The sequence below is a fragment of the Thamnophis elegans genome, chromosome 3, assembly GCF_009769535.1.
Source record: "Thamnophis elegans isolate rThaEle1 chromosome 3, rThaEle1.pri, whole genome shotgun sequence".
Lineage (NCBI taxonomy): Eukaryota > Metazoa > Chordata > Lepidosauria > Squamata > Colubridae > Thamnophis > Thamnophis elegans.
The window spans coordinates 113453730-113467434 of NC_045543.1; the positions used below are offsets into that span (position 1 = coordinate 113453730).

The 13705-nt window shown below is 37.0% G+C and overlaps 1 protein-coding gene across 1 annotated transcript in view; it reads left to right on the top strand.

Moving 5' to 3' along the window:
* Positions 1-367: 367 nt before the first annotated feature.
* The window catches only part of ARHGEF28 (Rho guanine nucleotide exchange factor 28), a 145524-nt gene continuing 132186 nt past the window's right edge, over positions 368-13705 (top strand). The window contains exons 1-2 of the mRNA XM_032212613.1: positions 368-451; positions 12790-12833. Coding sequence (XP_032068504.1) covers positions 445-451; positions 12790-12833 — 51 coding nt within the window. The 5' untranslated portion in view covers positions 368-444. The remainder of the gene's footprint in view (positions 452-12789; positions 12834-13705) is intronic.

Consider the following 13705-nt stretch of genomic DNA (forward strand, 5'->3'; position numbering starts at 1 on the left):
ATCTTTTTCGACCGCAATCTTTAGACAAGCGCGACCTCGATTTTTGGCGGTTCCCGGCGGAGTAGATCCGCATCTGGTCCCCCTCTCTATCCGCCGGGATCCGCTGGAGGTCGCTCGCTTCCTCCCTCTCCGACGAAGCCTCCACGGAACGCCGGCTCCCCGTGGAGAAGCGAGGGCTCTTTCACACGCCAGAGACCAAATGGGCGAGTCGTCAAAGGAGCGGCCACTCCTTTTCACCGCTTGGGGCGGCTCTGCTTGCTCTCAGTAGCAACAAGTCTCTGAGTGGGAAGCTCCGCCCCGCCAGGCAACCGGGAGCCCCCGAGAGCAGCAGCCGGCGACGGAGCCAGGCAGCCGTGGACTCCGAGGGCGCGCGCTACTTGCTTTTGCGGGGCTGGCGAAGCGCTGCGGCCCCGGCTCCGCACCGGGCGGGGGGAGCGCTTCGAAATGACAGGTAACGTCGTCGGTGCGGCGAAATGTGGCTCCGTTTTCTCATAGAACCGGGAATCCTGCTTGGAGGGGGGGGGGAGAGTGGAGCGAAGGAGAGGTTCGTTGGGATGCAGGAAGGCTCCTGCCTTTCCTTTTAACCGATGGGCGATTTATCCAGATTCCGCCTTGAAACCTTCTTCCAACTTTTCTTTGGTGAAAGAATAACTTTGCTTCGAATAACACTGATCCAGCAGGTGCAGGTCTGGCTATTGTGAGAAAGCGCTTCTGAAAAAGGCTCACCTGGCGTCTTTGAGGGAGGGGGAGACTCTTCCCACAATTAGACGAGGGGCTTACTTGCCTGCTTTGACTTCGTGCGGTCTTAAGATTGGGTACCATATTGAACCTGGAAACCCGCGGCAAAGGGAACAAAGCTCTTTTATCAAGTTTAGACCAACCGTATTGTTGTAGGCTAGCGGGATTTGCATTTGCAAACAAGGTTTTCTGTGTGGCCTGAAAAACATTACTTTTCCATTTTGGCCACAGAGAAAAGTTTTGTGCAAGTCTTACATACATTTCTATGAATTTCTTTAAGAGGCAGATCTCATAATGTTACCCATCTCAAGCAGAAGCGGTATTGTTATTATTTAAACCACACCGGGTAACAATGTTTACTTTTCCGTATTTCCCAGTAAGGAGCTCTGTGTGACTCAGAGGCTTGTGTTACAGCAGCCATTTTCTACCTTTAGCACAAGAGCAAGTCCTTAATTGAAATGTAGTAGAATAGGTCTGATTTAGGACTTGTCTGCACTGGTGCCCTAAAACATGTTAAACTTGATTTCACAATGAAATTCATGCCTGTTTCACCTATGCTATCTGCCTTAGGCATAGCTGAAAATCAGTTCATGTTGGAAACCGCTGACTTAAAAAAAAGAGGACCAAGGTAGGTTTCATTATTTTTATAGTGCAATCAGTTGAAATACAACAAACTTTTAAGAGGACAAAAGGAAACTATACATTGTAAACCAATTCCCTATCTCCCTGCTGCATTGTGTCATATTTGTTAGAAAATCAGAACTGATCCCTTTTGCCACATCCTCCTTGATTTCTAAAGACATTTATTGTCAGCCCTGTGGGATGCAGTTTTCATTTGTCAACCTGGACTGTGGGGGAAACCAAATGTTTAAGTTTGTTAAATACATTTTATAAAGTTTTCTTAGCATAATTTACTATCTTTTCTTGTTACCGTGACATACGGTATTAACGTAAACGATTTTGCATAGCGTGCCAGTATAAAAATGCAACAAACAAATGAACAAAATGAATCAGTTCTAAACTGCAGCATTTTTGTCATATCCTCATGGCTGACCTTCAGTAGAAGCTTATAATTCTTCAAATTGCTTTGTTATTTGTTGTAGGGAAAATAAAGACTCCAGTAACATAAAAGAAGTTGTATATTTTACTGCTTGTTATACTTAGTTCTCTTATCTTGTCTGGTAGGGTGATTGCTCCTGCTATTTCTTTGTGTCAGGTGTCAGTGAGTGATCCATTATCTCAATGCAAAAACATAGAGGTGTTTCAGCTCCCCAGAAGAAGGCTTACTATAACCCCATATGAGTCACTGCTATGGGCTTGCACCTTGCTGATTAGCATCTGCTTTGTTTCATGTATGTGTGGTTGCATCATTTAATTGCCCTGATGAAGAAGCACAGAAAAATCACCTGTTTTCAGGAAGCCTCATATTGCATTTGGATTTGCTCTTCTCCAGTTTGGAGAATATTGGCAATTTCATTCCCACATGTATAAGAATTACGGTAAGCAATCAATATAGAAATTCAGTAGAGTGGACGATTGCTGATAACAGCTCTGTGTGAGTGTCCAAGTGGTCTTGTTTTTTTCCACTTAAGATTTGCTCCAGAGTATTCTCATAGTGAGGTCCATCATGTAGATCTTTTGGAAGGACTGTGGCTCCTTTTTTTTTTTTTTACATCTGCTGAAATTAATGGTATGTGAGTGAATAAGTGTCCTTCCACATTTAATTGGAAGGGAAGAAATTGTATCATTAGCTGGACTTTTGCACTCATGGTGGAGATATGAGTTATGGTGCATTTTGTGCTCTGCCTTTCTAAAGAAGTAGGGAATGCAAAATGTGTTCATTGCTTCAGATTATATGCAAGCTGTATTAATAAAATAATGGCTTTGTTTTAAAAATACCTAGAAGAGGGGCAGCAATGAACCTTTATTAGCAAGTCTATGTGCTTGTTGAAGAAAATAAATCTTCCTTTTCTTGTCTCTGCTATAAACTGATTTCAGGAAGATTTACAACAATTAAATGCAATAAAATAAGTTTTAACCAAATAAACATCAAATAAAAAAATAATGCATATAGTTGAACATTTGGGAGAACCTCCTAGACAGACTGGGATTTGCTCAGTGATTTGAGATATTTTGTAACCAAAATAGAAATATCTGAACCAGATTGTCCATGGATGGAACAAAGCAAGTGATAGAATAAGGTTGCATGCTTTTTAAAGGAATTAGCTGCATAAAACTATTGCATATAGTCTATAGCTTTAGAGCTTCATTACTTAAATGCTATGTAAATTCTCTTGGCATCTGTTCACTCAGCCTTGCCATTTTAAGGGTAAGATGATGTTACAGTATATTAACGTGTAAATGGGAATTACTGCCACTGTACTTGGCAGTGAAGGTGATGGAGGAAAACATCAAACCGAATTCTCTCAGTAAAAAGATCTTTTAAATGCATAACCTGCTCATCAAGTCTTTCCCTTTTCTCCCAAAGTGGACCAAGAGTGCTGTTCTTTGTTGGCTTGTAAATGCTATTTAAATTTGAGTCCTGTTTGTTTGATAAAACTTGAGTTTCTATACGGATTAGTGAAAGTTTTGGAAGTAAAAATATCTCCCTCAAATACTTAGTTTTAGAAGACAGAAACAAGAATAATTGGAGATGCTTAATGTAATCTTCTGTTGTAATTATGATAAAATGTGGCTATAGGATTCCCCAGAGAGTCTGCTTGCATGAAGTGAGGCCTAGTGTGCTGACCCTGAGAAGCATAATTTAACCCTAGAAGAAATGTTGAAAAAAATAAAGATAAAATTGGAAATGGAAATAAATATAGTGGTAGGAAATAGGGACAATGTCACAAAGTAACCAGTGAGAGGTTTTATTTAATTTTTATTCTACCTTTTTAATAAATAACTCAAGATGGCACATTTACTTCTTACTCTTTCTTCTTCACATTTTCACCACAACAATCCTGTGAGAATTGCTGGTAGTTACACAAAGTGGCTGTAACTACTATAAAAGAGATTTTAGGATTGTGTTCTAAACTAACTAAAAGCAATCATCTCTGCGATGAAAAATGATCCAGCAATATGGAAAAATATTAGAAAAAAAGACTAGAAATTAAAATAATAGTATCATAATGCTATAAGTAAATATGTTTCTTTGTGTACATATCTATGCATATGCAATGATATATAGATAGAATATTATATATTGGTTAGGTTACCCTGTTCCAAAAAGAATGCCTTAAGGTTCGAAAAAGTTATAGACGTGGACAATGAAAATAATGATTAAAGTTGATAAACCTGGACAATAGTGAGGAAAATATGACTTGGGGAGAAGATGGCTATGTTTAATAAAAGTATACTTCTCTGCTTTTTTCACATCATAAAAGTTTCACAAAGAGTTCTGAAATCACTCAGCATCTATGGCTGATTGTGGATTGGGCCTAGTTCTCTCCAGTCTTGCTTTGACTGCTATATCATATTATCGTTTCAATAGTGAGATGAGTGGCATATAAATTTCATTAAAAAAATAAAAATATTGACAATTTTGGACATAGTAGTTGTGGAGGCAAGTGTTGGACTTGGACTGCCATTCCACATGGACACTTAATTCCTCCATCACTGAGAGGCAGCCATGAATTAATTAAATTTCAGAGAATAGTCCTCCATATGTTTGCTTTGCTTGAAACATTTTGATACTTCTAGTTATTCTGTGCATCTCCAATACATTTAGCGAAATAATAAAAATTCTTTAGTATAAGAATATATAGGGGGAAAAAGTATACCTGCGAGTGTCTATAATCTATTCTATGATGTTAAAATAATTGTAAAGATATAAAGGAACAAAACATTAATATATATTAAAATATTAATATTTGTGGATACTTGTGATGAGTAATAAAGCAATGTATCCATAAAATGCTGAATACTAAGGTAAAGAAGAATGCATCCAACACATGCCTAAAATGAAATAAGATTGACTCATGTTTTGTCATTTTGGGAGGATGTCCATAAAAGAAAAGGCCTTCTACTTCCTTGCTTTAAGGCATCCTTTAGCTGAAGCTGAAGTCCAATTTAAAGTGTATGTGTATGTGTATGTGTAAATGCAAATATATATAGAGAGAGCATGCTATGCATGTGTGTATAGGAACTTTGCTCTTCCAGAATTAGCATTTGGCCAGCAATTTGAGTTAGCACATAGATCAGTCAGTCTTCCCCATGGTAGCACGAGTATCAGTTGCTGTAGTAGAGTTGAACAGTGCCAAAATTGAATTAAGTGAATGAGTAAATAAATGTTTTGAGAGAAGAATTATCTCTAAATGTGTGTTAAATCTGTAAATGTATACATGTAAATAATGTGTGCTTGGAATCATACAACCTGGCAGGCCAAAGCCAAATTAATGTAAAAGGAAGTGAGACCAAGGTGAAAGATCCAATGTGGTGTAGTGGTTAAATGTTGGATGAAGAGTTGGGAAGCTCAGGTTCTGCTCTACCCTCAGCTGTGAAACTCTCTAGGGGATTTTCTCTAAGCCCAACTTATCCACAGACTTGTTGTGAAGAAAATAGAAGGTAGAACAGTATATGATTCCATCAGCTCCAGGATGAAAGGTGAGATATAAATGAACAAACCCGCAAAAGTGCCTTAACTTCATCAGCTTTGCAGCTGCCTTAATCTTCAAGGGAGGTCCAACTCTCCATCCTGTGACTGGCAGAATGCTGGTTGGTATCAAGGGAAAGATATCCTTTATGAGACAATATTACTGTATGGAATGATTTCCCTTCTGTGATAGTGCTGGTTCCCTCCCATATTGATATATTTTAGACATATTGTTGTGTACAGAGTAGAGAAATAAATAAGGTTTACTTTGCTTCTTCCCTTACCTGTAATTTTGACATGCTCATACTTCATTAGACCATGATTAGAATCATGGAATTGGTAAACTACCATTTATTGTTCCTGTATTCTTTTACATCTGGATTCACATGTTTGTGGGCATCATGCTTTGGTGTGCTGTGTTTGGTTCTGAAACTTTCATTCGTTCAATATTTAATCTTCAGTCATGTTTTGGGTGCTGTTTATGATAGGCAAGTGGATTGGGTTGGAATAAGATTATGATTATGATTCAAATTTAATTTATTGAGGAAGAAGAAATGAATTAAACATTAAGCTAAAGAATAAAATTGGTCTTATGCTTTAGACTGGAGTATAGGTTCGGAAAAGATTGAAGAACCCTGCATTTGTCAGCACTACATCTGTTTATGCAAGTTGCATTGTATTAGTTACTTAACAGAGGTGTCAAACAGGAAGTAGATGAGAGCCAGTTTGACTGGGTTAGAAGAACTTCTTTTGAAAATTTAGCAAAATTGTTTTGAAGAGTTCCTGTCTTTGGGTTAAGCTGTCTGCTTGACAAGTCAATAGGAAAGCATGATTGTTCCACATAATGTAAAAAAATGATGCAAATATACATCTATCTGGGATAGGCAAGTGGATTGGGATATGTATGAAACTGAAGAATATATTAGGAATTTTGAAAGCATGTTCTGGATTTTTTCACAGAAGAGTTTCCAATGGAAGCACGTCCAGTCCAAGAAGGCAAGTTGGTAAAGTTGTTCTCTCACTCCCCTGCCCTGCTCAATTCCCCTTACCTTTCTAATTTATTTTAATATTTTTTCCCATTGAAAAGTAGGCATAAGCACTGGATTATATTGTCCCCAGTTTTCATTTTTGTAATGCTCAGAGACATGCTTGCAAAACAAAAAAAATTCTGGTCATATCACATGAAAAACCAACACATGAAATCAAACCTAGTGTAAAAAGCAGGCTGTGACACAGAATGTATTGTTCTACTTTAAAAGGTGAAAGATCCCATAGAAGTGGTTCTTTAGCCTTAATTGTACATTCTTTTGTGTCCTGTTTGTCACAAGCAATAGTTTTACTTATTCATTTTACTTATTCAATTATGCATATTGAATTCTGTCCATATACAGATTTCAGATTTTTCTCTGACTGCATGGATTCTTTAATACTGTATATTGAGTTCATTGAGCTATTTGTGTTGTGTGGTATTAAAATATTTGTTTTTCTATTTTTGGATTTACAAAGCAGTTGGCAGGTGCTCGATGCTGCTGTGTGTTCAAACAATAGCAGCACGAATCTTTCTGATAGAGAGAAGAAGTTAATTTGTGTGCCCAACCATCACTTTGCCAGCATTATTTTATGTTATGTTATCTGCTTAATCTGATTCATTTTAAAGGCATGCAAGCTAAAACAATTGTTAACAAAATCCCTTTTTCTATTAAAACAATTTACCATGTTTACACAATGTCTTTGTTTTTTACTTTCAGGCTAGTAGACATAATTCAATGAAGGCTTTTGCTGTGGGGATTTTTTTTAATATGCAGGTTCTGATGTACACTAAAGAGTTTGCATCACAATGAATATAATCCAGTGCCTCCTTCTTCCTCCAGGAAGAAAAAAAAGAAGAAAAAATCTTGAGTTTTGCTTCATCTTTGAGACAATTTGCCATTTTAAGATGTTTCTTCTGTTCATGTTCACAATCTACAGTACTCAAATTGGGCTAACATTACTGCTTATGATATTAACAAGATCTTGTACAAGAGCAGGAAGTCAAAGAGGATCAATTATGTGTCCTGTTGCACGTCCGTTTCAGGAAATACCATTAACATGGGATTCTACCAGGGCTTATTGAAAGGAAATAATGAACGTTTTCTAAAACAATGGCTGTGGCTATCCTTCTGCATGGAAGACTGAGGATGTTCTCTAGGATATTTGGTGCTTGAGATATTGCTTAGCATAATACCCGTTAGGGGCGATATAAGGATAGCTGTCACATATCTTTTCACTCCAGGATGTGTTTAGAATATGTTTGGACAGACAAGCATCTAATCATGTTGACAAGTTTCTGGTGGTATTGAATGAGTTACCGATTAAACATATCTGCTTTGGTTAAGGATTGTTAGTTTGTGGTTGAGCACCAGCAGCATATTTCTAATGTGGAGACCTTTCAAAATGCTCAGGTAGACTGGAAAAAACACTCTACTTCACATTTGGATAACCAGTGCCATCATTGAAAAAGCATATTTAAATGACTTTGGTACCTGAAAGTTGGACCATAAGGAAGGCTGAGCGCCAAAGTATTGAGGCCTTTGAACCATGGTACTTGAGAAGACTCCTGCGAGTCATTTGGACTGCAAGGCAATCAAACCAGTCAGTCCTAAGGAGATCAACCCTGACTGCTCTTTAGAAGGCCAGATCCTGAAGATGAAACTCAATTACTTTGGCCACCTAATGAGAAGGAAAGACTCACTGGAGAAGAGCCTAATGCTGGGAAAGATGCAAAAGAAGAAGGGTGACAGAGGGCAAAAGAAGAAGGATGACAAAGAATGAGGTGGCTGGGTGGAGTCACTGAAGTAGTCACCATGAGCTTAAATGGACTCTGGGGGATGGTAGAGGACAGGAAGGCTTGGAGGAACATTGTCCATGGGGTCATGATGGGTCGGACACAACTTTGCAACTAACAACAACAAATTCTAAATTCAAATTCCCAGCATCTTACATAATCAACCATGTTTTGGGAAATGTTGGAAGCTGTAGTTCAGAACCCTTGGAATGTCTAATTCTTGTACAGAATCTGCTGTAAACAGTTCAAAGAAGCAGACTGAAATACTATAAAGAAAATTTTGGGACATAAGAATAAGATCCATTGAAATCTAGTGTGCTGAGCATCATTTTGTAATTACTGGAAGTGTTCTGAGATAACCTCTTGCCTTCATATTTTCTGCAGTCTGATACAATTGCCTTTTGACAAGAAGAATTGCTATTTAAACCTGAATGCCAAGAGCAAGCAGCCTTAAAAATTATTTTACTTTTATGGACTTTTGCTGGAGCCTTTCACCAAGTATAAACAAAAAGCATCATAAGGGTAGAGGCATATCTTGAGCAAAGTGTTTTAATAAAGAACAAACTAGAAAGTGATATTATAGCAGCCTTTCCAAACTGGCACTCCCTGGATTGAGACTAGATCTTCTAGAATTTAAAGGCAGCTAGACAGTAATTTGAACTCTTTTGTACTTAGATGTTTGGTACATAAGTAGTACTTGCTTTCTTCCTAGGGCCTAATGTTTATAATCTGTTTCTGTAGGATACAGATTGCAGATAATTATTGTAGGCAGCTGGCATTGCCATTTTCATAGCTGAGATTAAACTATGGAGAAGAGAGACTAACAGCTGAATCTGATCTGATTTGAGAATAATTATGGACCAAAGGGATTAAGTACCCTTTAATCAACTTTTTCTACTTTTTTTTATCTTGTATCTTAAAAATGATGAGTAAGAGTATAGTGAAGCCAATATATTTTTTTCTGAATGTAAACCAAGGGAAAAAATACATACTTTCTTGTTTGACATGTTGGGTAGAAGGAACATGTGTTTGTGGAGAATAAACTAGATAACCTCAACTTTGATCTACTGTCAGATCAAAATCTTTATGGTAAAATAAATTATTTAGAAAGAGGAAAGTACATGGAAAGAAGAGAATATTTGTAGGTAATTAAAGTAACACTTGAAACAAATTCAGTAGTAGTAATACCTTTTAACCAAAGTAGTTCATTTTGTTATCTGGAAGAAAAAATGTTTAAGTAATTCCTGACTCATTGTACACTGCATGGTACAAATTACAGACTGTGCCAAATAGAGGTGTAATGAGTTTGCAAAATATTCATCTTGAATAATTTTTTTTAACAAGAATGACTTCCTTATTTATATTCCCAATACGATTTTTGTTGTGCTGAGAAAGTTTTGCAATTCATTACATTCTAATATTTTCTGAGTAATTTCACCAGAGGTTCTGGAGATGTTCATTGTGGATTTGTTGATAGAAGGACATTACAAAATGTTTAACTGTTTATTTATATAGCTTTAATAAACTAATTACCCAGTTACTCAGTACAGTATTACAATCCACACCGTTTGAAAACAAACATCTTGCTCTTTGGTTTTATACCTCAGATTCTTTTCTGTCTCCAAAATCTATTTCTTAATTCTAAAAGCATGAAAATATGTTCATCGGAACCCACTCCACCTATATCATTAAATTTCAGTGTCTAATCAATGGACAGCGATAAAGGCTTTACAGAGTTGGATAAAGCAACAACATCCAACTGGGGAAAATGATTAGGTTCCCCCACCCTCCCAAATCCAGACTCTACTTACATGAATGAATCAGTTGTTTTGTAAAATCCTGCCCACAGCAATTCTTCTTCTATTAACCTTGACTAACCCTGCTTTACCTTATGCTTTTAAAAGGAGAACAAAGTCAGCATCTGTGTACTTTATCTCTCTCTGTTCAATGCCTAACTCCTACATATGCATCAGCTTCTCTTGGGCACACACAAAGTGATAAGAACAAGGGAAATGATTGCTGCCCAGGTTGTCCTAATGTAGAAAATACATCTTTGTTTCCTATAACACTGAATTGATTTAATTTCCATGTAAACCCAATTTCAACTGTCCGGTAACCAATTCTATGTGTCAGTGTTCCAAGTAATAGACCCATAACAAGCGAAACTCCGAGGCAGGTAGCTTCCTCAAAGAATAGCTTTATGAGATATATCACATTGGCACCGATTCTGAAGGTTCCCGCAGTTTTCACCAAATTAAAAGTAAACGTTTTTCACTTTCTCAAAAGTCACATGGCTCTGTCTCACCAGAGCCTTAGCCTGGTAATATCACTCCTCCTTCTTATGACCAGGTGTGAGAATGTCCTTGGTTCCCAAGAGAAAGCATTTTATTTTGGCTACAAAGTCCAACTATCTCAAATCCCCCCTCCCTATCCCTCAGCTCCACTGTGGCAACACTGAAACTCCCAGATGGCTTCTGTCAGGTCAGCTTCAGGGTTGACACTGCCTATTCTTTCTTATAGTAGCTTCCTATGTGATGGATTAGAAATTACACGTGAGTACTTTTTTCAACATGCTCAATCATGTAGAAAAGCAATTCCTATTAAATAGAACTTGCTTCCCGAGTACAGCTATATAATGAATTCAAAGTCAGCACCTTTTCTAATGAAACAGGAAGCTAACTTTTCTAAAGTAGTAGCCTCATTCAGAATTTTCAGAACACGTTGAGGTTACTCTTAGGAAATAACTTCTGGATAGGCTTCTTCTTCAAAATGACTCCTAAGGATAGATAGATACAGATGTGGATTCCTACCGGTTTGCCCCGTTCGGCCAAGTAGGTAGTAACTTGGCTTGCCATGCCCCCGAACTGGTTCTATCGGTGGCGCTGAAGGCGCTGCCATCTTGTTTCATGCTTCTGCGCAGAAGCATTTTTTTACGACTACGCATGTGCCCGCACGCGTGAAGCACCTCCCTGAGCAAAGCGGTAGTAGAAGAAGCCGGAATCCACCCCTGGATGGATAGAATAGAATTGAATTCTTTGTTGGCCAAGTATGATTGGACACACAAGGAATTTGTCTTTGATGCATATGTTCTCAGTGTACATAAAAGAAAAGATGCAGTCATCACGAATGATAAGGTACAACACTTAATAATAGTCATAGGGAACAATCAATATAAATTGTAAGGATACAAGCAACAAAGTTACAGTCATACAATCAGAAGTGGGAGGAGATGGGTGATAGGAATAGTAATAGCAATGTAGACTTAGTAAATAGTTTTAAAGTGTTGAGGGAATTATTTGTTTAGCAGAGTGATGGCGTTCAGGAGACACAGCCAGTTATATATATTGGAATACTACGCCCCCCCCCCCATTAAGCCCCTTGCCTCTAGAATGCTTGAGCTTACAGGGATTCTTGGAAATAAAAATGATTATTGCGTTTTGCAACTTGTGAAATCTTCATTCTTTAAAAATTAAGATCCCTTTATTATTTTTTTAAATGTAAAGGGGCAGATGGACAGTCTGATTGCCATTATGAGGGATGCTATGGATATAGCAAGGACTAAGACTGAAAATCTTCCTTTGGGATGTTAACGATGAAACCTTTCCTGTGCTTATGATCTTATTTCAACTTTCCTTTCTTTGCTTTACAGACCTGCAAAGATCATAAATGTGAAGATAGTTTGTAAAGTTACTTTTTCATCACTGTTGTAACTGTGAATAGTTGCTAAATGAGGCAATTGCTAAACAAAGGACTACCAGTAACAAATTTACTGTTGCATAAACTGACTTGAATCACAGTTCCTATGTCAGAGGCTTATAGTCCTAAGGATGGAGAAAGGAGACCTGGGAGAAAAGTATCTATAGCTAGTTATATTGTTAATGAGTTCAGATGAAATATTGAAGGTTTGAAAATGAGTGGAGACTGTATTTACATTTAAGAAAGTTTGAATATTAATTATTTTGTAAGAATACTCAATAAGCTATTTCCTAGTGAAATCAATATTTTTAAGGAACATGTGAGGAGAGGCAGAGTATCCTATGGAATCCAAACTGCTTTGGTTTTCTTTGGATATTAGCATTTCAGATGTCACATTTGTGTCAGTTTATTATTTTGCTCACAGAGGATTTAGGTTGTCTAATGTACACGGTATAGGATGGCATTATGGAAATAAACTCTTTGTTTTTTTAAAATGATGGCAAATATGGTTACACAATTTGAATTCTCTAGGTAATTTTTCACTAATTGGGAATTATTTGTCTTGTTTCTGTTATATAAACTGTGGGTTATATAATGTTACATTCATTTAAATGGCAAGCATTATTTAGTGAGTCTCCAAATGGAGAGCTTATTAAACTTGTCGGCACCTGGTTGACCTTACATAGTGCAAATTCAGTTAATTTTAAGTAGTTTTTGAAAGGTTGTAAACTTTCCAAACATTGCACCTGTTGTGTTTTCTTTCTTATGGAGGGTAATGAAAAAAGTGTCTGCTTTTACAAATGTATGGGACAAGAATTGCTCGTGGAACTCTTCAGATACCATGGTGATGGTCTTAGTATCTTTGACTATCCACACAGTATAGTATCAATGCTTTGCAATTAAGTGTGTGATAATTCTTGGTTTGCTCTGTTTGCAGATGCTGCAATGATGGAATTGAGCTGCACTGAAGCACCTCTTTATGTAAGTTCCACAACTTTAGACTTATGCCCTTTTCTTTTGTTTTGAACAGAGAGGCTTATTGAAAGGAAGCATGAATGAAGCAAAATATTGTGTCTTGCTTGACAGAATCTGCAAGCTATTGAATGCTGCTGTCTCATTCTAACTGGGCCATGCCTTTTATGTACACTGTTTCTCATTGTTCTTGAAGTAATTTTCACATTGCGGTATCCAGATATTTGTACTTAAAGATAATGTAGCCCAGTTTTTACTTAAAGATAATTTAAACCATTTTAAACTTAAAATGTATTAGAACAGAAAATATTTAAACTACGAGATATAGACATTATTGCAAATAGATACCCATTATCTTAATAGCTCCACTCAAATGAAGAACTTCAAACCACTACTTCATAGTGAAAGACTACTGCTGGATAGTCCATGATGTAATTGGCACCATTAGAGCAGAATTATTACTCACCTTACTTTCTCCCAGCACAACGAGCCGTAAACACTCAATGCAATTGGACTAATTTATAGTGTGGTGAATTGAGTAAAGTAACATGCATTACATGAGGCCCCATATAACCATTAAGTTAGGAATTTAAAAGAATGAACTATTCATGGAATGGATGAGAAAAGAGCACTCTTTGGAGTTTAAGTGATGGTAGAATTACGAGTATTTTTAAGACATGTAATTTTATTTGAGAGGCTGCTTTAACAATTTTTAAATAATATTTCTCACCATAGTGAAAATATGGTTTAGAAAGGTATGTTTCTCCAGAAATGTAATTTAATATTTAGTGCATTATTTTTTCTTGCTGAATCTGCCTATTTTCTGTTTTTGTGATTGATGTTGAATTAGGCTAATTCTAACAGCTCTGAGCTTTAATGGT